A 24,259-nucleotide genomic window follows, 5' to 3' on the forward strand; every position below is an offset into this window, starting at 1 on the left:
CCCAGCTGCTGCACATGTGCCAACGCGGCAGCCCTCACCAGCTCCTGCAGGCGTACTTTGCCACCTGGCTTCATGCCACATGGCTCCCAGCCCCCTCACCAGCTCCGCACCACATGGCTCCACTCCCAGGGAGGCGCTGATGCTGTGGCCGACACAGCAGGCCGCTCCCAGCAGCTCCTGCAAGCATGCTCTGTCACCTGGCTCTGTGCCGCACTGCGCAGCTCCTGGACACCCCCAGCAGGCTGCCCCTGCCAGCTCCTGCAGGTGGCATGCCCAGCCCCCCCCCGGCAGGCTGCCCCCACCAGTTTTTGCAGGCAGCCTGCATTGCTCTGTGCCACGCAGCTACCCCCACCCCTGGCAGACTGCTCCTGCTAGCTCCTGCAGGCGGCCCACGCAGCCCTCTGGCAGGCCACCCCCACCAGTTCCTTCAGGTGGCCTGCCTGGCTCTGTGCTGTGCCACATGGCTCCCAGCCCCTCTGGTCGGCTGTCCCCGCCATCCCCTGCAGGCAGCCTCTGCTGCCTGCATCTGTGCTACGCCTCTTGCTGCTGGTAGGGTTGCCAGGAGTCTGGTATTGGTCTAGACCAGTGGTCCCCAACGTGGTGCCTGCGGGCGCCATGGCGCCCACCGGGGCATTTGTGTGCGCCCGCCGACAACCTGGGCCGGCCCCGCCCCTGGCGCGCGGCGCACTGGAGGCGCCGGTCCCAGGCGCGCGACATGCACCGGCGCCTGGTGCGCGGCGCTCTGGCGGCCCCAGCCTCGGGGCACATACGGGCATGCGGTGCCGGTGCCGGCCCCAGGCGTGCGGCTCGGGCGGCAGTGCCAGCCCCGGGCCCACGGCACAAGGCGCTCGGGCGGCCGGGTGCAAGGGCATCCCCGCCCCTGGCATGTCCCAGGACGCGCGGCCCCGCCCCGGGCGCCTGGCACATGCATGGCCCCACCCCCCGAGCGCCTGGCACATGAGTGGCCCCGCCCCTGGCGCGTGAGTGGCCCCGCCCCCGGCGTGTGAGTGGCCCCGCGCCCGGGAGCCTCTATAGGTTGGGGACCACTGGTCTAGACAGTCCGGTATTTGCGGCCTCTGTCCAGTAAAAAAAAACAGACAATACTGGACATGTAAAATGTCCGGTATTTTCTGTTTTTCTCAGATGGAAGGCCACTTGGGACATTCTCCCCCACTCCTCCTGCCTCATCTGGCGGGGGAGGAGAGAGAGGTGAGTGTGGGATTTTTAAGGCACAGTGCTTCTTTCTTTTGTGCCTTTTTTTCTTGCTCTACAAATTTGGTCCCCTGTTTTTTGTAGTTATTGTTTTTTCTCAACCAATTTTTTCCCTGCCATGTTTGGTATTTTTTTCTAAAGAATCTGGCAACCCTAGCTGCCGGCCTACTACCCCCGCCAGCCTGACCACGGAAGCCATCACGGGCCTCTTGCCGCCAGCCCCTCCCCCACCGGCCTGACCATAGGAGCTGTCATAGACCTCTTGCCTCCACCCCCACCTTCCATCACCCCCCGCCAGCCTGACCACAGGAGACATCATAGGCCTCTTGCCGCCGCCCCTCCTCCGGCCTGACTGGGGGAGCCATCACAAGTAAGCCTCAGCTCGTGGAGGGGGGGGAACTGGTTTCGCAGCGCTGTAGGTAAGAGCACACCACAAGCAGACCTCCGTCCTGCCATAGGCATCACACTAGATTTACGACCAAAAAGACAAAAATTAAAATTTTTTTTTTTTTAAAAAGACCATCTTTCTAAAAGCGCTCCAAAAGACTAAAGAAAAGAACAAAGTGCACCAAAAAGTCAAAAATAAAGTTTTAAGCTAGCAATGTAGGAGAAAGATTGGATGGCTAAGTGGGATTCAAGGTAGTCACTGTTAGCCATCCAATCTTTCTCCTACATTGCTAGCTTAAACTTTATTTTTGACTTTTTGATGCACTTTTAGAAAGATTGTCTTTTTTTAAAAAAGTATGTATTTTTAAAATTCTAATTAAGGATTGAAGGGTGTTGAAAACCAGACTGTACGAAGCCCTGGGACATAATGTCCAGGGAGTAATCCTACAGTGGGCCCCAGAGAAGAATAGGGCAGATGGGATCTGATGTTGGGTGTCTTGATCTCTGGTGGAACAATCCACAGGGAACAGTCTGTAGGGGATTTCAGCCGCATGGGACTCAATAGCAGCTTTACATCTGTAGTATCTTTCATGATCCAACACTAACTAGTGTTTATATATCATGATAAGTATGGGATTGGTGGATGAGTAGGTATGTACTGTGACAGATAGACGCAGATCAGTATACAGGCGCCTCAAAGAGGGAGCCAGAAGATGAAACTGACTTACTTTTGTGATATTGCATGTACCACTGGGCATCAGTCGCTTCTGAGTGACATTTTCAAAGGCTGTTTGAATGGCTGCCATTAGCTCTGAAGTATCTGCAACCTGCACACATTAATAGAATCCAGTCATCTGGGGAAAGCTGCTTGGGATTCTTGAGAGCTCTCCTTTGAAAAGTTCTCATGATTCTACGGTTTGCCAGAGACATTAAGCTATGTCTGCCCTTACAAGCACTATTATAGCACTTCATCTAGTGATGATGCTTTCATCCCTCTGCTGAGGGGGAGCAGAATTCTTGGGAGAGCAATGGAGCCTCAAGAGTTGCCTCCAAATCTAGAGAACACAGTAGACAGCAAATTCTCTGCCACCTGGCACATCTCTCCAAAAACCATGGCATCACAACACTAACATCACAGCATTTCTTCAAATACTAAAAACTTGCTCAGAGGTAATAAAAAATACTTGTAGACTGTGAGGAGTCCTGTGGCACCTTAGAGACTAACAGATTTATTAGGGCATAAGATTTCTTCCAAGTAAAGCTTACATCCTAATAAATCTGTTAGGGTATGTCTACAATAGTTCGGTAACTCGAGTTAGGTAGGCAAATCAGGGAACCGGAGTTGCAAATGAAGCCCGGGATTTAAATATCCTGGGCTTTATTTGCATGTTCCCGTCTGGCCGCCATTTTTAAATCCCCCTTACTCTGAACGAACTGCCCGCGGCTACACGTGGATGTTTAAAGTTAATCTCTGAGACTTTGAAAGACTGTGTGATAACGCTATCTGGGGACTCCTCTCATGACATTATTATTAGGGCCCTAGAAAAGTCATGGTCCATTTTGGTCAATTTCAGTCATAGGATTTTTTTAAACTGTAAATTTAATTATTTCAACTATTTAAATCTGAAACTTCATAGTGTTAGAATTGTAGGGATTCTAACCCAAAAAATAGTTGTGGGGCAGTTGCAATATTATTGTGTGTGTATGTGTATGTGAGGGGTTGCAGTACTGCAACCCTTACTTCTGTGCTGCTGCTGGTAACAGCTCTGTCTAAGCAGTCAAATAGTGGTGGCTGCTGCCCAGAACCCCAGATCTGAAGGCAGAGCTGCCCCAGCAGCAGCGCAGAAGTAAGGATGGCACGGTATGGTATTGCCACTCTTACTTCTGAGCTGCTGCTTGTAGAACTGGGTGCTCAGTCAGCAGCTCCCACTCTCGGGCTGCACAGCTCTGAAGGCAGCAGCACCAAAGTAAAGTTGGCATGGTAAGGAAGTGCTACACTTACTTCTGACTTCTGCACTGCTGCTGGTAGAGACAACTGCCTTGACAACTGCTACTCTCTGGCTCCACAGCTCTGAAGATAGCACAGAAGGAAGGGTGGCAATATTGTGACCCTTCCCCAAATAAACTTGTCACCCTCCTGCAACTCCCTTTTGGCTTACAACCCTCAATTTAAGAAATGCTGGTCTGTACAGTATAGGATAAAAGCACACAAAAGACCAGATTTCATGGGGAAGAGATCAAATTTCACAGTCTGTGATGCTTTTTTCATGACCATGAATTTTATAGGGCCCTAAATAGTAATATTATAGTTGTCCCTGAAGGCTACCACTTCCATTAACATCTAATGGGGATTGGAAAGACCCAACTGAAATCAGGATATCATTATGCCAGATGCAACACAGACTCTGACTAAGACTGGGGCTCCTGTCCTGCCAGGAGCTGCCCTGACCCCAGGTAAGACTGGGGCCCCCTTTATGTCAGGCACTGCATAGACACATAATGAGAGAAAGTGCCTTTCTTGAAGTGCTCACAATCTAAACAGACAAAAGGTTGGAAGGGCAGCCAAGGAGGGAGGAAGGGACTTGCTCAAGATCACCCAGCAAGTCAGTGGCTGAGCCATAAGAGTCCAGTAGCCCTGAATTTCAGTTGAGTCAGGGTAGCTGATCACTGGATCATGCTGCCCCTCATCAAGAATTATAACAGCATCTGAAAAAAAGTCACCACATACAATAGTTACCTGCAGACTCTGCAGACATTCCCTTCTGAATTGGCTGTTAGTGCTGCTGGACACCACGTTGGAAATGGCACCTAGTATGACGGGCAGGGACAGCTTCAACCTCTGCTGGTTCTGGGGAGGGCCAAGGGAATTTTACTGCATATTTCCATTCCCATCAACACTCCTCCATCTGGCCATCAAGGGACGGGGCAGAAAACCAAGGTGAATTCTGTGGTGGTGAGGAAGCTAAGGGGGGCAGAATGGGATGGTCTTACTGGAATTTGCTCAGCTCCTAAGGGGATCAGCCTGACATCTAGGAAAACCCTGCCATCTAGTGGGTTCAGGTCTCTTTTACATGGTGTCATCTACAGCATTCCCCTGCCCAGCCCTAGAGAACTGGGATTGGGACTAATCCCAAAAGGACAGCACCTCTTACTGAGTGCAACAGCTCTCACTGACTCAGGAGGAGCGGCTCCTGAGTCACCCACCCCACTTCTTGTGGAACCTGAAGTTTTGTGCAGACATTTAAATCCCACGCTGCTGTGTTGGCAAAATCTCCTGGGAGCACAGTTCACAGGAGTCTGGCTGCAGGATATGTGGTGAAGCTAGTAATAAAACAATGAGAATATAAAGAGCAGGAAGAGCCAAACTCACAACAGCAGGCTTGGAGAGGACTGAGAGGGGAGCCCTGATAGACGAGCTTACCCTGCAGTCTCAAATCCCTGGATTCTGTGCTGCCTAATACACATACCAGAACGAACTCCTACCTTTCTTCTCTTGCAGTGCTCTTCTAGTACTGTATCAATGACAGCCTGGGCTCCACGCTTCACTGCCTGCTGGCTGCACAGGAGAATCTGATCCAGATGGGATGCAATCATGCGCCGTGCCCCTGAGTCACAACAGATCAGGGTTCGTTTCTATTTGATTTGTTTCACTTAGGGAAGAGTCATTTTTATGCAATGATGATCCAAGGAGCCAAAAACTATGTCAAATTCCAAAGGTAAATCCATTATTATTTATGTTGCAGGGTTGCCCAGAGGATCCAACCATGACCAGGTCCCCATTGTATCAGATGCTGCACCCAACCTGAGGTCCTGTCCCTCCAGGTGCTGCACAAGGCCCGCAACAGCAACAGGGCTCTCTCATGTTCTCTGTAGCATAGTGCCTAATAGCACTTCTCTATGGTCTGTGTAGCATCCACCATGCTGGTGACTCCCATGTCTTTTGGAGTCTGTGCAGTGCCTGCCTTGGCTGGGGCCCTACCTCAGAAGGGTCTGTGCAGCACCTGGCACCCTGGGACACTGATCTCAGTCAAGGTCTGTGCAGATCTTGACACAACAGAGTCCCTGATCTTGGTTGGAGCTCTAGGAACTAATACTAAAATACAACTCTGCCATTTTGGTTTCCAGCCTCTAGGGGGAGACAAGCCCACACATTGGACTGGCACGTTACCTTAGAAAACAGTCAAGGGATTTTACACATACAGAAATCATAAGAGGGCTTATCTTGAAACTGGTCCGAGTAGTGGAGAAAGAGGAAGAGCAACAGGGTCTGTTCCCAAGTGTCTGGATCATCTTCTTGGCTTCCACGGTCCCAGTGAAGTTTATATCTGACGTCTGGGCTCACTTGATCTGTGGGGGCAATAGAATATCAAGCAGCATATTGATACAAAGAAATATGGCCAATGCTGCCATCTTTAACCAGGCAAGTGGCTTCATGATGTCAGTGTTGCAGGGTGGCACTTAGCACCCATGATTTCCCACAGCTGAGATCCTACTTTGGCTGTACTGTGGTAGTACCAGTAGGCCAGCACCCCCATTCTGCTGAGCGCTGTCCAAACATAAAGAGATAGTCCTTGCCTCAAAGAGCTAAGAGTCTATAGCCAGGTCTACACTCTGCTTTCCTCCTGCTAAAAGCAATGCCAAGGTGTGATTTTTTAAAACAGATCTAGTCATACTGTGACAGCTCCTAGTGTGACTGCAGTTATACCACGATAAAGGTGCCTTATCCTGGTACAATTTAGGGAATAGCTATCCTGGCCTAAAGCACATTTGTGCCAGCATAACTGTGTCCACATTAGGGGACTGCTCCACTTTAGCCACCTAGGCACAGTTAAAGCAGCACAACTTGGATGAGCAGATAGAGCCTTAATGTTAGATTATAGGCCCCAGCAGAATTAAACTACCACACAGAAAGAGCAGAGGGAACCAATCAAATGTTTCCAATCTGCACACTCAGCTCACCAGCTGCAGAGCCCTGGGGAATGTTTTGCAGTGTACAGCAAAGGGGACCGAACAGGTGGAAGGACAGCAAGGTGGCTTTGAGGATGTTCATAGGTGATTCCCACCAAAGGCAGAATGGGGGAAGTGCCAAAGTGCATGCTGGGAAATGTTTCAAGTGGGCGATGATGACTTGCATGGTTTCCTCAGCATGTTAGGAGAGGGGCATTTAGGAAAATCCTCTAGACGTGAAAGTAAGGGGATGCGCCCCGGTGTGCAGCTCCGGTAAGAGTGGGCTGCACTTTGGCAAGAGCCAGTTGGGGCGCCCTCCTCTGAAGGAAGCAGGCAAGCAATTTAAAGGGGCCAACAGGGAGCATGCTGTAAGGGAGGTGCACACACTCCTAAGCAGGCTGCTGGGAGGGGATCCCATCTGGCCACAGTGCCCGGCCCCACTCCTGCCAGGGAGGAGGAGCGGGGTGCAGAATCAGCCCATCCAGCTGGGCTGCAGAAACACAGCCCCAGCTTGGTTTGCTGCAGAAGGGGCTGGTGGCAGCCCTACTCCTCTGGGAGGGGGAGAGATGTGGCAGAATTGGCCTCTGTTTAGCCATGGTTGTGGCCACAGCTGCGGCAGCCTGGCCCCAGCCCCAATTCTGGGGCAGGCCCATGGTCTGGCTCCCATGTGGCCAAGGCCCCACTCCTGCTGCAATGGCCTGGCCCCAGCTTCATGCCTGCTGGGCCCTGGGGTAGGCGCTGCAGCCATGGCTACAGTCACCTGGCTCTGGAATAAGCCCTGGTCTGCTCCCCATCTGCTGTGGGAGTAACTGGTGGCAGCCCCATATGGCCATTGTGGCCTGACCCAGGCCCGCTTCTGTGTGGTGCAGGTAGGAAGAGATGAGGAATTGGCTGCAGTGGCTTGGCCTGGGCCAGGTAAGTTAACTCACTACCTCCACCACAACCTCTTACCTCCTGCATCCCCCTACACCCCAACCCCAAGGGCACCATTTTGGGTGCATAGGAAGGGCAGCAGTTGTACACTCCAGGTTGCGGCTAGCTTTTCACTTCCCTTCACCAGCCAGGTGTAAGAGGAATGCCCTAAGGATGTTAAATATCGGTTAATTTACTAGTCAAGTAGTCGATGGAATTTCCACATTCCTTCTCTGAAACGTACAAGAGCCCCAGCGGGGGCTTTTGTGCATTTCATAGTTAGAACTTCATGTGCAGCCCGGGCCAGCGGAAAGTCCTGCTGACTCTGGCTTGTCGTGCTTTGAGTGATCCCGGATAGCACGCAGCGCGCCAGCTTTGAAATGTACAAGAGTCCCCAGCTGCGGCATTTCAAAGTGGCAGTGCCGCACTGAGCCTGGGATCAGCTGTGTGGCGCTGCCCCTTCAAAACGCCACCACAGCATTTGAAGGGCTCCATGCAGCACTGCCACTTTGAAGTACTCTCTCTTTCCCCCCTCTTTGCTGCCTCTATCTGTCAAAGGCAGCAAAGGGGGTGGGGGAAGCGATTAGTCGATTGGACTATCTGATAAATAGTTGCTTATTGCAGGGCTACTGTTTGCTTGCGGCCCGCAGTGTGGTTTGGGTTTACATGGGGCTCAACATGCGACTCATGGGTGAGAGCCAAAACAAAAAAGTAGTCAATATAATGGACTTCTGTAGCTATGCATTTTAGCAGTTAAATTCCTGGACTGTCATTGCTCATTAAAAGTGCTGTCATATGGGTGAAAATTGGATAAATATTGCATATCATTAATATCAGCAGAACGGACTTAAATGGGGCCTGCATGTTGTATAGTCTTGCCTCATGGCTGGCCTTACCATGAGGCGAACTGAGGCGGCCACCTCAGGTGCCAGACTGTAGGGGGGCACCTCTAGGACCCAGAGTGTAGAAAATTGTGTCTGTTGGTGGTGCATATGTATTCTCTCTGCAGTACCATGAGAGAAGTAGAACAGGAAAAAGGCAGAATTGAGACCTTTCAAAGTTTTGGCCCAAGTGAGGGGCTATGGGGGTGTCATTTGGGCTCCCCGCCTCAGGTGCCAAAAGTGTCTTGCCTTAACCTTTGTATTCATGCCCGTCAGTGTGAAAGAAGCTATTTGCATATATTTGCATATATATTTGCATGTATATGTAGCCACATTTAAGTTGTGGCCCTCAGCATGTGCTATGAGTATCACTGTGGTCCCCAGGGTTTCCAAAGTTGAATAGGCTTGGCTTATCAGATAGTTGACTAATCCTTAACATCCTTAGAATGCACAGAATGCAAGCACTTTCTCCTCACTCCCTTAGCATCCAGGGAATGGGATGAAAAGCTAGCTGCGTCCCGGAGCACAGGTTGCTTCCCCCACTATGCAACAAAATGGCGCCCTTGCCCAATCCCCTGTCCTGAGCCCTTCATGCACTCCAGCCCTGACTCCTGCATCTTCCCCATACATAGCTCAGCATCCTGCAACCCCATCATCCATCTGCTCTGAGCCCCCCACACTCCACCCCACACTTAAATTTCTTACAGGTACTGCTGTATTGCAACACCCCTCAATGATCAGGGGTTATGATCAGGGCCGGCGTTAGGCCGATTCGTCCAATTCCCCCAAATCGAGCCCCGCGCCCTGAACCCGGAAGCATGGGCAGCGAGTTATATGGGCTTGTGGTGCCTGTGCTGCTCCAATATTCAGAGCCGGGGGCCCTGCTCCACCAATATGTGGAGCTGGGTCTCTCCCCCGGCCCTGCCTGGAGTGGGCCCCAGTCCCCTTGTGCAGCCTCCCACCCCGGCCCCAGCCCATCCATGCCATGTGCAGCTTTAAGTCTGGCTCCCCCTCGCTGGGGCACGCTACCATGTGCGGAGTTCCCAGGTGAGCAGGGATATGCCTGGGCGTGATGTGATGTCACAGCCCAGGACTTTAAAACTGCTTGGTGCCACGTTGTGCCACACGGCCTAGCTCCGGGTTCGGAGTCCGGGGACTTCTAGGGCCCAAGCGCAGCCTCTGGCCCCGCAAAGTGGAAGGCAGAAGGTAAGGTAAGAGGAGGAGGAGGGGGAGGAAGGGGCCTGTGAGGAGGGGGAAAGGGCAGATAGGGGAAGGGGCTTGTGTGGAAGGGGAGGGGGAATATAGGGAAGTGGTAGGAGAGGAAGGGGCTTGTGTGGAGGGGGAGGGGGAAGAAAGGGGAAAGCACCAAGAGACAGGGTTGAGGAGAGACAAATGCCAGGGGGCCAAGTGCAGACAATGAAGGAAAGGGCAGGAAGGGAGGTGTCAGTGGGAGGGGGGACAGAGTGATGCTGTGAGAGAAGAGGGTAAGGGCATTGGGAGCTAGAGGGGGGAGGGGAGGTGCTGGGAGAAGGCTTGAAAGAAGGGGTGGACATGATAAAGGTGGGGATGGAACAAGTTGTGTGAGGGCACAGAGGGGCATGAGGAGAATGGGGGCAGAGAGTGGTGAGGGGGTGGGCATCAGGGAAAAAGAGGGCAAAGGGGGCAGGGGCAGTGAGGGAAGGGGGAGGCACCAGGAGGGTGCAGGGCTAAGGGAAGGTGCAGGTGCAGGTGCAGGTGCCAGGGAATTCTGGGGTGAAGCAGGAGGGCAGACACCTGCAGGGGAGGGACCAGCACCAGAGGAGAGAGGCAGGGCAGGTGTGTAGAGGGAGATGTTAGAAGAGGGGATGAGGAGGGATAGCTCACATGATCAGAGTGGGGCTACTGGAGGAGTGGGCACAGGGGGCAGAGAAGGGCTGGTGGAGGGCAGCAGGTCACAGGAAGGCTGAGGGCAGTGAGAAGGACAGGAGTCAGGACAGTAGAGGAGGGTAAGGAGTTGGGGGGCAGCAGGCACCATGAGAGCTGATGGAGCAAGGGGAGGAGACATGGCAGGAGAGAAAAGATAAAGGTATATAAAATATTTATTAATAACTTGGGTGCCACAGTGGCACATCCAAACAGATCATATGAACTCAGTACTGGTGCACAACACAATTCATTCTGCTCATGGGAGGAAACCCTTAGGCTATGTCTACACTGGTGGTTTCTTGCGCAAGAACATTTTGTGCAAGGGTGCTTGTGCAATAAATCTTGTGCAAGAACACGTCCCCACTGCCATGTGTGAGCTGTGCTTTTGTGCAAGAGCATCCATGGCAGCGTGGACGCTCTCTTGCGCAAGAAAGCTCTGATGGCCATTTTAGCCATCCACACTGCCCTCTTGCGCAAGAGAGCTTACACCTGTTAGAAAAGAGCGTAGTTCTTGTGCAAGACACCCTCTCTTACCACGCTGTACTGTAAGAGCAGGCAGACAGTGTGGATATTCTGTACGGCTGTACTTGCGCAAGAAGCCGTGAGAGTAGACATAGCCTTAGAGGGAACATTTCCCGCAGCCTCTCCGCCTCCGAGTTAATGTCACACACATTGGGTTAATGTAATTGCGGGATGGTTGCATGAGGGGGGTTTGGTGGGGGCCAAACTAATCCCTGTTGGTAGGAGGATGGTGGGAAAAGTCCTTAAAGAGGGATGACATGACACCTTTTACTTCTGGTCATGTGTCCATCTTGCCCTGAGCATGTTACCTCCAGAGGCATGGTTAATGGGAGTCAGGGGGTGTGGCTAATGGGGGTCAGGGCATGGTTAACAGGGATCAGGGTGTGGCTAATGGGGTACCACCAAAAATTATACAAACCTGCCACCCCTGTCCGGAAGTGTGCCGGGCGCACTGCAGGAGGAGGCGTCAGCCCCGGAGGAGGAGTGCGGCAGTTGCCTGCACTGCAGAAGGTGTGAGTTTAGCACAGGGTTTCCCTGCACCATGGGGCAGGGGGTGTTAGCTACCTCCGGGGCTTTGCGGGGGAGGTAGCTGGGGATTTTTTGTGTGCGGTATTTTTTTTTGTTTTTGCTCAACCAAAAAAATTTCTGGGCCTCCTGTTGAAACTTTTGTGTGTGGTGTGTGGGGTGGGGTGGGGGGGTTGGCCCAACCAAAATTGCTGTGCGGCCCCGTCGAAATTGTTCGAATTGGGCCCCACACTTTCTAAAGCCGGCCCTGGTTATGATAGTACAGTACCTGTACGAAATTTGTTATTTTCACTCCTATCTGGTACTCATTTAGGTACCTAAAAGAACTTTGGGATCTTGCTGCCAGGTGGGCTTCTCAGTGGTACAAAATAGCATGATGGAGAAAGAAGGGCTCTAATAATGGTCACTGGGTATTTTTGCTGTTTAGTAGCATAATGCTACCTGGAGGCACTATTGAAGATCTGGGACCCATCATGCTGGGTGTTTCACATACCCCTACTGAGACTATGTTCCTTGTCATGCCAGGCCCCACACAGATACACAAAAAAGAGTCCCTGACCCCCAAAAGGACAGGGGAACCAGAGCCAGCAGGAGGAAAGAGACTTGCCCAAGGTCCACAGCAGGAGACAGGAATCCTGAGTCCCATTCTTGTGCCTGCTTCTCTAGGCCCTCCACTTCACTCCCTAGCATTCATTGCCCCTTGAGAGTATGTCTGTCTGCAACAAAGTCCTGCAGCAGTAAGTCTGAGTCCAGGTCACCTGCCCAAGTTTGTGGTAAGGGGCCAAAACTAGTGTAGACTGACTCAGGTGAGATCTGCCCCATCACCAAGTTTTGCAGACCAAGTCTGAACAGCTGCACTGCTATTTTTAGCTCTGTGGTGCAAGCCCCACAAGCTCCAGTCAATTGAGCCATGATCTGAGACTTGCTGCCATAGGAGGTTTTTTTTGCAGTTTAGATGCATCTTCCATCTCTTCTCTTTCTTTACCACTGGCCATCCTGCTAAACTGACATAACACTATTGGAGTCAGCTGGGTCAGATTTTGCCACAAAATCACGAGTTCAAGTCTGTGTGGATCTTTTGTGACAAGTCAGAAAGGGCATGGCTGGATTTTCACATGCTTGTCCTGTTGGCAGCAGACAAATTCTGATTTGTCTTGAGATCTGCACCAACCATGCTGGGAAGCTCTTACTATGCATATGTATAACACTCAGCATGAAGAGAAGCTCATTCTCAATTGGGATCTGTGAAGCACCCAGGGCAACAGTTGGGGATCTTTAGATTCTGAGAAGGCTGCAAGCTCTACACTATAGCACCTTCTTCCTGTCCTGGATCGGAGTCCAGTGTTGCGCTATAGTTGTATTTCTCCCATTCTGCTAAGTTTGATGGGTCACTGAAGAACAAAGATGATTTCCCCTTTCCATAGAATGATATGGGCAGCCCTGTGGGGTCATAGAAAAATATGTATTGCTGGATAAGGAAAAAAACAATGTGAGGCTTAAAGGCAAAGAAATATGAGTGCAACAAACATGCTTTCCTCTCCTGCAAGTCAGAATCTCTAGCATTCAATACTCTCTTGCAGTGTACGTTGGAGGCTTCCCCTTATAAAGATGTATACTTTCCCGCTGATTTTTCAGTCTCAGTATTCTTAGGTGCTACAAGGTACTAGGGACATTAAATACTGATTAATTGAATAGTCAAGTAACCTCACAAATTCTTATTGGTTGTCAACTACAGGGCGTCCCCGCTACACATCCAAGATACATTAAAAAAATGTGGATGTATAGTGAAAAGATATAAAGCAGGGAATTTTTTTCCCATGGCTGATATCTATTTGCATGAATTGGTCTTTTTTTTTTTTTTTTTTTTTTGCACAACAGAAGAGCAGGGAACGGGAGGACTTAAAACAGAATACCGTATATTCCGGCGTACAAGACGACCTCTGATGTTAAAAAACATCCCCCAAAAATCGGGGGTCGTCTTGTACGCCGGGTATACATCCCAGGCGTGCCTGGGATGCCCCGCCGCCGGAGCCCCTCCGCGGCTTTGAAAGCCTCGGGGGAAGCCGGCGGCGGGGCATCCCAGGCGCGCCCGGGCTGCCCCCCGCCGGCTTCCCCCGAGGCTTTCAAAGCCGTGGAGGGGCTCCGGCGGGGGGCAGCCCAGGCGTGCCTGGGATGCCCCGCCGCCGGCTTCCCCTGAGGCTTTCAAAGCTGCTGCGGCTTTGCTCCCGATGCCTCTGGTCTGCTGGGGACCATCTCCAGCAGACCAGGGACACCGGGAGCAAAGGAGGCGGAGGGGCGCTGGGGTATAAGATGAAACCCTATCTTTTAATTAAAAAAATAGGGGGTCGTCTTATACGCCCAGTCACCCTATACGCCGGAAAATACGGTAGTTCCCACAAGCGTCAACGACACTAGTGCTGAACCAACGTATACCGAGGCGACTTATAGCAGGGATGCCCTGTATTCTATAGTCCCTAGGGGTGGGGCCAGCAGCCAGTGTGCTCTGGCCTCACTTCTGAGGAACCCCCTGCCACTCCACACTGCTGCCTCTGTATCAGGCAGTTTAAAAACTAGCTTCCCTTGTGGACTGTCTGCCTGTCACCCTGAGCTGCTGCCTCTGATAAAGGTGGCAGCAGCCACTGTCTGAGGGGAGTCTGAGCTCCCAGACATGACATGAGCCAGAACTGAGCTGGGCTGCCTGCCTGCCTTGGTCCTAATACTTGGTCCTAATACTTTAAACGCAGAGCCATAGCAGGGGTAGGTCCCAGACCCATCGCAAGCCAGGACTGAGCTGGGCTGCTGGCCTGCCTGCTAAAAAATTTACCAGCAGGGACGGGGGTGGGAAATGCATGTAGTCTATAGCAATAATCTATAAGGTTTTGCTTATCGGTTAATCAACTACACTATTATATCCCTACAAGGTACAGCAATTTCCAGCAGCAGAGTGATTTTAGAGCAGTGAGGGGCAGCCTAGGCTAGTGAGTGGGCCGTATGAGTGGGCTTCAAGATGACTATAACCAAGACAGTCTCCTGGGATAGAATTGTTTTGCTAACTGTACTTGTGTACCTAGAATTTGCAGTGTGTGCCAAATGAACTGTAGCAGTACTTTGATTGGATGCAGAAGGAGTGCATGGCTCTTGTAGTCAATGTTGTGAGCAATCAGCATGCACATCACTTCACATGCCTTTGCTTTACATGTGTGTCACGTTTGTAATACCAGTAGGAAAAAAGCTACATGGATGAAAACCAGCAGAATCTTGCAACCTTGTGCATAGGCAACAGTAAATAGAATGTCTCATGGGCCACACATAGAATCCCAATGGGCTGCATGTGGCCCTTAGGCTGCAGGTTGCCCACCACTATTTTGGAGACTTACTGGCCCTTTACATTATAGTGGATGTTAAAGCCAAAAGGACAATTCTTACTTCTTTATCTGGCCTGCTGCAAAGAACATGAGAGTTTTCACCCAGCACATTTTCTCAGTGGCAACTTATTCGTTGTGGCTGCATCCACAGGTCAGTGCCTTTCAGAATCAATGAGACAAGAGCTAAAACTGACTCCTTGGTTCATTAACTGGTAAAAATTTCAATAGGAGAAAATGGCCCGTGAACCTGTCTGAGAGGAAGAACACAGCACTGGAGAGGGCTCTAACGTGAGATTCAGGAAACACATGTTCAAGTCCTTGCTCTGCCATAGATGTGCTGGGTGATCATGGCAAGTCACTAGCCTTTCTGTTTTCCAGCCTTATAGGGGGGAATAATAGCACTGTCCTGCCTCCTGGAGGATTGGGAGGATAAATACAGTAAGGGTATCAGGTGCTGACTGGATTGGTGGGGGCCAAATAGCATCTTGGACAAATACAAAGGCCTGATGCTCAGCACAGAGTTACCGGCTCGATTACTCTCAGCTATGTTGGTTCCTGAGGATAGTGACTCTTGTTTTGAGCATCCATCTGTGGTCCAATTCACCTCAATGTAGCAGGCCCATGACCCCCTGAATCCCTGGTCAACCCCGTGTGGAAATATTTCTTCTGGTAAAGGATATGGAGACAGCAGCTATCTTAGCAGGCTGGTTGGGAAACAGCTTCAGGCAGGGGCACAGCGCTGCAGCCGGTATGAATTCCAGCTCCCCAGTGAAGCCAGTTTCAGCCACTTCGTGGGGAATCAGGAGGTTGACAGTCCTGCCCAGCACAGGATGGATTTTGTCACAAAGAAAGTTAGAACCACAGGACACCAAGCTATCCACAACCCTACATGGGACAGAAATAAACAAAAGGAAATAAGAACAGAAATGACTGGTGCCACAGATCAGACTGATGACCCATCTGCTCTGGTATCTGGTTTCTAGCTATCACCAGACCAGGAGCAATGATGTAGCTATTATTATTCATTTTACACTAATACCTGCAGTGCCAAGTGCTGTGCAGGATCCTATACTGAGACCGAGCACCGTAACATAAAGGGTGCCACACAGATCCTGATCAAGATGGAAAAGTTCTATTTTTTCCTACAGGATCCATATCACATTTGGTATCTGGGCAGTGCCCAGCAGAACAGACTCTTGATCTCAGTTGGGCTGTGTACAGCACCCAGCACAAGGGGAGGCCCCAATCTTAGGCAGAGTCTGTGCAGCACCTGGCACAAGTGGTGAGGCAATCTTATTAGTGCCGCTGGAGTGATACTGGAACACAAATAACTGTCATCTGAACTGCATTCTCTCAGGAAGATGGATTGCGGCAGCAAGACTCCTCTCATCCCTGCAGGCAGAACAGTGCACACTCCTTAAAAGGCACTTTCTCTATAATGAAACTCCAACTTGGCTGCTTTCATAGGATGCAATGCTCACTGCATTCCCTGCAGGCAGGGAGGCAACTGTTTCCCATACTCACATAGTTTGGGCAGAGCATGAGCAGTTCTGCATTAAGCACAGACAGGTCTGGGCCTGAGCATAAAACCACTTACATCCATGAGCACTTAGATGTCAGAGGGCCTCACATGGGTAAAGCTAAGCATATGCAACATTAAGAGCCCTCCACAGGAAGCCATTTATAATCAAAACAACAACTTTATCAAACCCATAAGCTGATGAACAACAGATGCTATTATTCATATACACCACTAGATGGCAAACTTGATGTACAGTATGTACTGACTGGGACTTACTGCTTGGTTGAGGAAGGTTTCATGTACATTTTCTGTCAAAACATGTGTAGCTGAAATCAAAATATTTTTGTGACAGCATGTCAATTTCATTGACATTTTTATGGGATTCTTGTTTCATTCCAACAAAACATTTCATTTTGATATAGTAAATATGTAATTTTGACATTATCATTTTGATTAATTTTGTTCCACTACTGTATTAAAGTATTAAATATATTCATATATAAAATACAAACATATACATGAAATGAATCAAAGCAATAAAGTCAAAATGGCATACCTTATGAGAATGAAACATTCTGACATTATAAAAAGAAACTGTTCGACATGATCCAAACAACCTGCTGATGGTCCTCAAGGGAAGGTTATTCACCCTGTGCAATAACTGGAATTCTTCGAGATGCTTATCCCCGTAGATGCTTCACTTTAAGGTGCGCCAGTGCCGCTGCACCCACCAGCCAGAGATTCTTGATAGCCGTGCCCCTGGCTGGCCGCACGCACGAGGCTCAGGCACAAGATGCCTGGAGTGTGTAATGTGCATGCGTGGACAGATGGCTCCTCAGTTCTTCTCTGATCAGGACCCAAACAGAATCCGAAGCAGAAGGGAGGAGGTTGGGTGGTGGAGCACCCACGGGGACAACCATCTGGAAGAACTCCAGTTACTGCACAGGATGAGTAACCTTCCCTTCTTCTTTGAGGAGTGTCCCAGTGTGTGCTCCACCTTCAGGTGACTACAGAGCAGTATCAGTGCTTGGAGGTGGGAACTTTGGAAGGCTTGTTTCGGCTACTGAAAGTACTAAGCAGCCAAATCAAGTGTGAGTGTCTGCACACAATTGGATGACATAGTGATGAGTGAAACTGTGAGTGGAAGCCCATGTGATTGCTCTGCAGATCTTGTCTGTGGGGATACTGCGGGGGAAGGCTGTGGAGGCAGCCATTGCCCTCATGGAATGGACATATACGGCCAAAGGAGGCTGTTTGTTGAATATCCCTGAGATCTCTCTGTGGAGGAGATGAGCAAGTGAGGCGTTTTGTGGAATAAGCATATTCGTTGCAAGTAAAAGGCCACCGCCCTGCAGACATTGAGGGTATGGAGAGCCCTTTCCCTGTTGTCACTATGAGATTTGGGGAAGAAGACAGGTAAGTAAACTGGTTCATTACAATGGAACGTGGTAAGGACTTTGGGAAGAAATTTAGGATGGGTCCTGAGAACCACCTTGTCCTTGTGGAAGACCATATAGGGCGGGTCGGTCATAAGCACGCCCAACTCTCCCACCTTTCATGTGACAGTAATAGCCATGAGGAAGGCCACCTTCGTGGATAGGTGGAGAAGGGAGCACATAGCCCGTTAATGCCCGTTAATGCCCTTAGCACAACGTTAAGGGCCCCATGTGGGGACTGGTTCTTTAGCTGGTGGGAATGTACTGTGCAAACCTCACAAGAAATCTCTTGATTGATGGATGAGTGAAAACCGAATGATCCTGTATGAGCAAGTGGAATGCAGATATGGCTGCAAGGTAGACTCTGAGGGTACGTCTAGACTACATGGTTCCGTCGACGGAGCCATATAAAATAGTTTACTCGGCATAGTCAAAGAAGCGGGGATTTAAATAATCCCCGCTTCATTAAAATAAAAATGGCTGCCACACTGTGCCGACAATCAGCTGATCCAGCACAGCGAGGCAGTCTAGATGCGGCAAGATCGACAATGGATGTACCTCTAGCATATGCATTTCCACTGATTCCTCTCATCCACAGAGTGATACTCAAAATAAAACAGGACAGAGCCAAAGTGATACTACTAGTGCCATGGTGGCCGAGGCAGACTTGGTATCCAGCTCTGTTACACATGGCCAGACATCCCCCACATCACTTCCCTCCTGTTCCATCATGCTCATGCAACAGAATGGGAAGATTCGCCACCCTGCCATCGAGTATCTTCACCTGCATGCATGCCTCCTTGCTGGCTAGCCATGACAGAGATCCAGTGTCCTCCGGAAGTTCAAACTATACTCATGAACAGATGCAGACCTGCAATGAGGAAAAACTATCATAAAAAATGGCAGCATTTCACTAGCTGGTGCTCCACTCGACACTGAACCCCCCCTCAGATGGACATCCCACTCATACTTACCTACTTATTGCACCTTCACAACTCCACTCTATCTCTCAGTTCTATCAGAGTATGTCTAGACTACATGGCTTTACTCGGCATAGTCAAAGAAGCGGGGATTTAAACAATCCCTGCTTCATTAAAATAAAAATGGCTGCCACGCTGTGCCGACAATCAGCTGATCTGGCACAGCGTGGCAATCTAGATGCAGCCATGCAGTTGGTCAAAGATGTGGTGCATGTATTTGGAAAGAAGCACCACATAGTTGGTGATGCGGAGCTGGAGGCTGGTGGAGGAGTATGATCTTTTGCCCATGGCATCAAGCCTCTTCCATTCCTTGTCATATGGAGTTGATCATATAGTCTGCTGCTTACCCTCTGGTTTGCCACCTCTACCACTACAGAGTTTGGTGAGGGGTGAGTGAAGAGAAATTCTGCATCCTTTGGGGCAACATATTTTCGGTCAAGCCTCTTTGATGTAGGTGGGATTGTCGCTGGGGTCTTCCAAGGAGCTTAGCTGGATCCATCAGCGCCTCATTCATGGGTATTGAGAGCCTAGTTTGTGCCAAGGTGTGAAGAATATTAGTTAGCTTGTGCTGTGTGTTGGGAGGAGTGGAGAGGGACATCTCCAGTTTGTCGGTTACCCTTTTAAATAGGTCTTGAAAGGCCTTGAAATTGTCCCCCGAACTTGTGAGTGATGGGGGCATAATTGTGTCTGCCGATGAGAATGGAGAAGAGTGTGTAGATGGGGGGAGTGGGAAGTTTGCTCCACCCCTTCAGAAAATTCAGACCTGTCTAGCAAGTGTAGGCTGGGAGGACAAGGTCTGGAAGATGAGTGGTACTGGCGCCCTGGTTGGGGAGGGGGTTGCTGTCTGAATGGAGCCCACGGGTCCAAATACGGCCAATCTGGAGGCATGAGTGGCGGTACCCACTGCTGTTGCCACTGGTGGGGCTGCATCAATTTAGGTGAGGAAGTCTTGGACACTCGAGCTTGAGGTAAGTCTTCCTCCTCAAAGTTACTAAACTGTGCTGACATAGCTGCAGGAGTGCCCAAAAAGGAAAATTTTGAGCTGGTTGGGGTGCCATCAGTGCCAAAGAGTGGGATTCCTGGCACCGAAGCTACTGATAACTCTGCTACTGTAGTCTTCTTCTTCTTTCAAATGTTGTGTTCAATGCTATATTTCTTTGTCAAAGTTGGACATCCAAGCTCTCCAGCCAGCGAACAGCGTCACTGGTTAGATTGTAGATATCCTCAAATGAGCCAGTGAATTTTCATGTTGGGCATTCCACAACAATGTGATGCAATTCTTAAGAATGAAAAACCACCAGATAGTGCCTCAAGCTACAGACCAATAGCGCTTCTTTCCAATACCAGTAAAGTAATGGAGCAAGCACTATTGGCTCATTTGTCTGCCACCATAGAGTCTGGGTTATTAAAAGACTAGGCTGGTTTTAGGGCAAGGCAGAAGTACATGCGACCAGGTGCTGGCCCTCACAACCACAATTGAAGCTGGCTACCAGGCAAAAATGAAGACTGGCATAGCTCTTGTCGATCTGTCAGCTGCACACGACACAGTGTGGTGCAAGGGACTACTATGCAAACTATCAAGGTTGATTCAGTGCCAGCCAACACTTCGGCTATTGACAGCAATGCTTGGCGATTGCTGGTTTCGTGTGCACCTCAATTATAGCATTAGTAGACCCAGAACACTGAATAATGGTCTCCCTCAGGGCTCTGTACTGGCACCATCGTTATTTAACATCTATGGGTATGTCTACACTACCACCCTAGTTCGAACTAGGGTGGTAACGTAGTCATACCGCACTTGCAAATGAAGCCCGGGATTTGAATTTCCCGGGCTTCATTTGCATAAGCCGGCCGGCGCCATTTTAAAATGCCGGCTCGTTCGAACCCCGTGCCGCGCAGCTACACGCGGCACGGGCTAGATAGTTCGAACTAGCAAGCCATTCCGCACTATCTGTACACCTCGTTCCACGATGCGTACAGATAGTGCGGAATGGCTTGCTAGTTCGAACTATCTAGCCCGTGCCGCGTGTAGCCGCGCGGCACGGGGTTCGAACGAGCCGGCATTTTAAAATGGCGCCAGCCGGCTTATGCAAATGAAGCCCGGGAAATTCAAATCCCGGGCTTCATTTGCAAGTGCGGTATGACTACATTACCACCCTAGTTCGAACTAGGGTGGTAGTGTAGACATACCCATAGATGTTAAATAACGATGGTGCCAGTACAGAGCCCTGAGGGAGACCATTATTCAGTGTTCTGGGTCTACTAATGCTATAATTGAGGTGCACACGAAACCAGCAATCGCCAAGCATTGCTGTCAATAGCCGAAGTGTTGGCTGGCACTGAATCAACCTTGATAGTTTGCATAGTAGTCCCTTGCACTATCTGTACGGGCTTCATTTGCAAGTGCGGTATGACTACATTACCCTGCTAGTTCGAACTAGCGGGGTAGTGTAGACATACCCTATCTTAGTGACATCCCAAAAACTGGCTCTGCAACGTTTATTTAAGCAGATGATATCGCACTGGCTGCACAATGGCAATCTTTCAAAACTGTCAGCCAGATGCTAACATCCGACCTACTGACCATATCTAACAATCTGCAGAAGTGGCGGCTCAAATCAAATCCAGACAAAACTGTGGTCACAGCTTTTCATCTAGACAACCGTAACACCACTGCAAAACTTGATGTTGCTTTCTGTGGGAAAAAGATTGCCCACAAGCCTCATCCCAAATACCTAGGCTTAACACTTGACCGTACGCTCTCCTTCCGATGCCATCTGGAACAAACAAAGGAGAAACTAAAGCCAAGGATCAACCTTCTAAGAAAACTTGCTGCAACCAGTTGGGAAGCTGGAGCACACACCTTGTGGATCTCAGTAATAGCCCTGGTGTATTCTGTTGCTGAATATTGCTCTCCTGTATGGTCAGAAAGCGCCCACACAAAGCTAGTTGACACTCAATTGAATAGTGCCATGAGAGTGATAACGGGAACTTTAAAGCCCACTGCCATAGAATGGTTACCGCCACTGGCAAACATTGCTCCACCAAGCATTCGTCAACAGGAGCAGAAATACAGACTATACCAACGTATCAATCAACCGCAGCAGCCAACCTCTTCCCATCCAGAAACACCTTGATCAGCCACCAACATTGTGTCTAAAATCCTGTAAGCCTCCCTGGCAGCGAGTGAAGGAAGTCACGGCCAATGTCAAGGAACTATGGTGAGCTGAATAGCAGCAAGTTGACATCCCAAAGAAACACCTTGTGTCGGATCCCACCACTGAGCAGAAAGGCTCCGATCTTTCCCGGAGACTGTTGTGCGTCCTGAACCGGCTTAGGACTAGTCAGGGCATGTGCGGTTATCTACTGCATAAGTGGACTTTGTCATTGTGGCTGTCCGCAAATTATGCTGCTGTAGTGAACTGAAATAAGAAAGGAGGTGGAGCCATCGATAGCACAGGGCACCGGGAGCATGTAACACGTAGGGCACCGGGAGCATGTTTAGCCCTTTTGAGCCATAAGCCGGTGCCGGCTGCTCAGCAGGCAGTGCGCATGCACCTGACAGTGCTGGCATGGAATGCAGTTTTGCTGGCACCCGCTTTTTCGGTGCCTGCATCTTAGCTGGTGCCGGAGCAGCGGCTTGATCAACTGGCCTCACTGTCCAGCTCTCTGAGGGGTGAGCCCTCTGCTTGCACTCTTGGCTTTTATGGGAGCCTGCACTAGAGTTTTTAATTGTCCCCCTTGGTAGTGTAGGGGGGCAGTATCAGGTTTTGCGCTCGTCAGTTTCCTCATCGAGGATGTAGACCCCGACGAAGTGTGAGACCTCTTCCTCGCTGAGGGAGATTTTCCCTTGGTGTTTGGTCTTGTAGGTGGAATAGCCCTTTCACTAGAATCTGCCCTTGGTGGACTATGCCTGAGGGGCGAGTTTGGAGAAGAGTCCGAGGGAGGTTTCAATGCTTTCTCCATTTGTAAAATGCGGAGTTGAAGCTGTCTGGCTCTCCTTGTGTGCTTGGTCAATTTCCTGCAATGTTGACAGTGCTCTGTATAGTGATCTTGGCCCAGGCAGTGGACATACAGAGAGTGGCCGTCTGCTACAGATATGGATAGACCACAGTCCAAACACCTTTTAAACCCAGGTGAGCCAGGCATGTCCTGAGTAATACACAGAAAGAAGGGCAACCGCTATCAAAGCGGAGCCGAGAGAAGTGACGAATAACACCGTCTGACAGAAAGCTCGGGGTTTTTTTCTTCTTAAGAAAGAAACAGCTGAATAACGTTGATAATAAGAAAAATAGCTAAAGGGAGTAATCAAAATAGGCTAAATAAAGAGAGATGAGTGTGTGAGAGCAATTTCTGAGCTGCGACAAGAATCTCCAACTGGTGGACACAGTGGCGCTGGTACACCTAAAGGTGGAGCAACCACGGGGATGTTCCTTGAAGAAGAACCAGAAGTTTTCTCTCATGGGAAATTTTAACATTTAGGCTTCTCATTTGGATTTGGAATGAGTTTCTTGCCCAGAAATATTAGCATTTCCTATGCCACATAAATTCTGGTTTCTGACCAGCTCTCTTCCTGTGTGCATGTGCATGTGCATGCACACACACACACACAAACATACTGTTTTTTATATACAGTTCCTGTAGCATGCACAAGTGTTTAGAGGATAGGGCCCAGCAATCAATAAAGTACTTAAACAAGTGCTCAACTATAAGTGTGTACCTAAGTCCCATTGACTGCAATAGGATTTAAGCACATATTTAAGTACTGCTGATATTAATATTGTTAATATCAGCAGAACTGACTTATTTAAGTACTTTGCTGAATTGGAGCCTCCAAAGGGAGTACATTATTTTAGGAGCTGCACAAGGCTATGTGACTTAAAGCCTCATACAATTTTAGGCTGTTGTGACCCTTAAGGTTCATTATAAGGGATCTGATTGACTGGAAATGTCCTTTAGAGATAGGCTTTTAGCCTGAGCAGAGTTGAACACTGCTCCAGTGAACTCTGTCCTCTGTGCTGGAGAGAGGATGCATTCCTCTACATTTATCAGAAAGTCAGGGCCTTGAAAGGTGACTGCATAAGACGAATGTTGGACACCACCTGAGCCCTGGACTGACCCTTGATCAGGCAGTCATCTAGATAAGTGTAGACCTGCACCCCTAACTTCCACAGGAAGGCTGCCACTACTGCCTGACATTTTGCAAACACCAGTTGAGCTGCAGACAGGCTAAACGGGATGACCAGGAATTGATAGTGCGTGTTTTTCACTACAAATCTGAGGAACCTTTTGTGTCCTTGATATATTGACATATTAAAACATAATAGAACCTCAGAGTTACAATTACCAGTTACAAACCGATTAGTCAACCACACAGCTCATTTGGAACCAGAAGTATGCAATCAGGCAGCAGCAGAGACAAAAAAAAAAAAAAAAAAAAAAAAAGGCAAAGCACATATGTAGAGAATCAACAAATATAGTGCTTTGGCCTCGTGACAGGGCATCCCAAGGACGAAACCAAGCAAGAGTCCTGAGCCAACAATAACAACATCTGCTCGAGTCAACGACCTTCGAGAATGCTGTGTTGGGGCTGTGAAAAAGCACAGTTTGTGAAAAAGCAGGATGTGGACTTTTGGGAAGTTGAGAGGGTATAAAGATAGTTGTA

The 24,259-nt window shown here is 49.7% G+C and overlaps 2 protein-coding genes across 2 annotated transcripts in view; both read right to left on the bottom strand.

The window, feature by feature from the left end:
- The window catches only part of LOC149523793 (uncharacterized), a 30,540-nt gene extending 17,663 nt beyond the window's left edge, over positions 1–12,877 (bottom strand). The window contains exons 1-5 of the mRNA XM_089781121.1: positions 12,606–12,877; positions 5,800–5,946; positions 5,083–5,204; positions 4,337–4,447; positions 2,328–2,426 (exon numbers count right to left, since the gene is read on the bottom strand). Coding sequence (XP_089637247.1) covers positions 2,328–2,426; positions 4,337–4,447; positions 5,083–5,193 — 321 coding nt within the window. The 5' untranslated portion in view covers positions 5,194–5,204; positions 5,800–5,946; positions 12,606–12,877. The remainder of the gene's footprint in view (positions 1–2,327; positions 2,427–4,336; positions 4,448–5,082; positions 5,205–5,799; positions 5,947–12,605) is intronic.
- A 658-nt stretch (positions 12,878–13,535) lies between these two features.
- TOP6BL (TOP6B like initiator of meiotic double strand breaks) overlaps positions 13,536–24,259 on the bottom strand; it is a 43,212-nt gene continuing 32,488 nt past the window's right edge. The window contains exon 8 of the mRNA XM_075939261.2: positions 13,536–15,541. Coding sequence (XP_075795376.2) covers positions 15,298–15,541 — 244 coding nt within the window. The 3' untranslated portion in view covers positions 13,536–15,297. The remainder of the gene's footprint in view (positions 15,542–24,259) is intronic.

Source organism: Pelodiscus sinensis, chromosome 11 (genome assembly GCF_052426305.1).
Source record: "Pelodiscus sinensis isolate ZL-2025 chromosome 11, ASM5242630v1, whole genome shotgun sequence".
Taxonomy (NCBI): Eukaryota; Metazoa; Chordata; order Testudines; family Trionychidae; genus Pelodiscus; species Pelodiscus sinensis.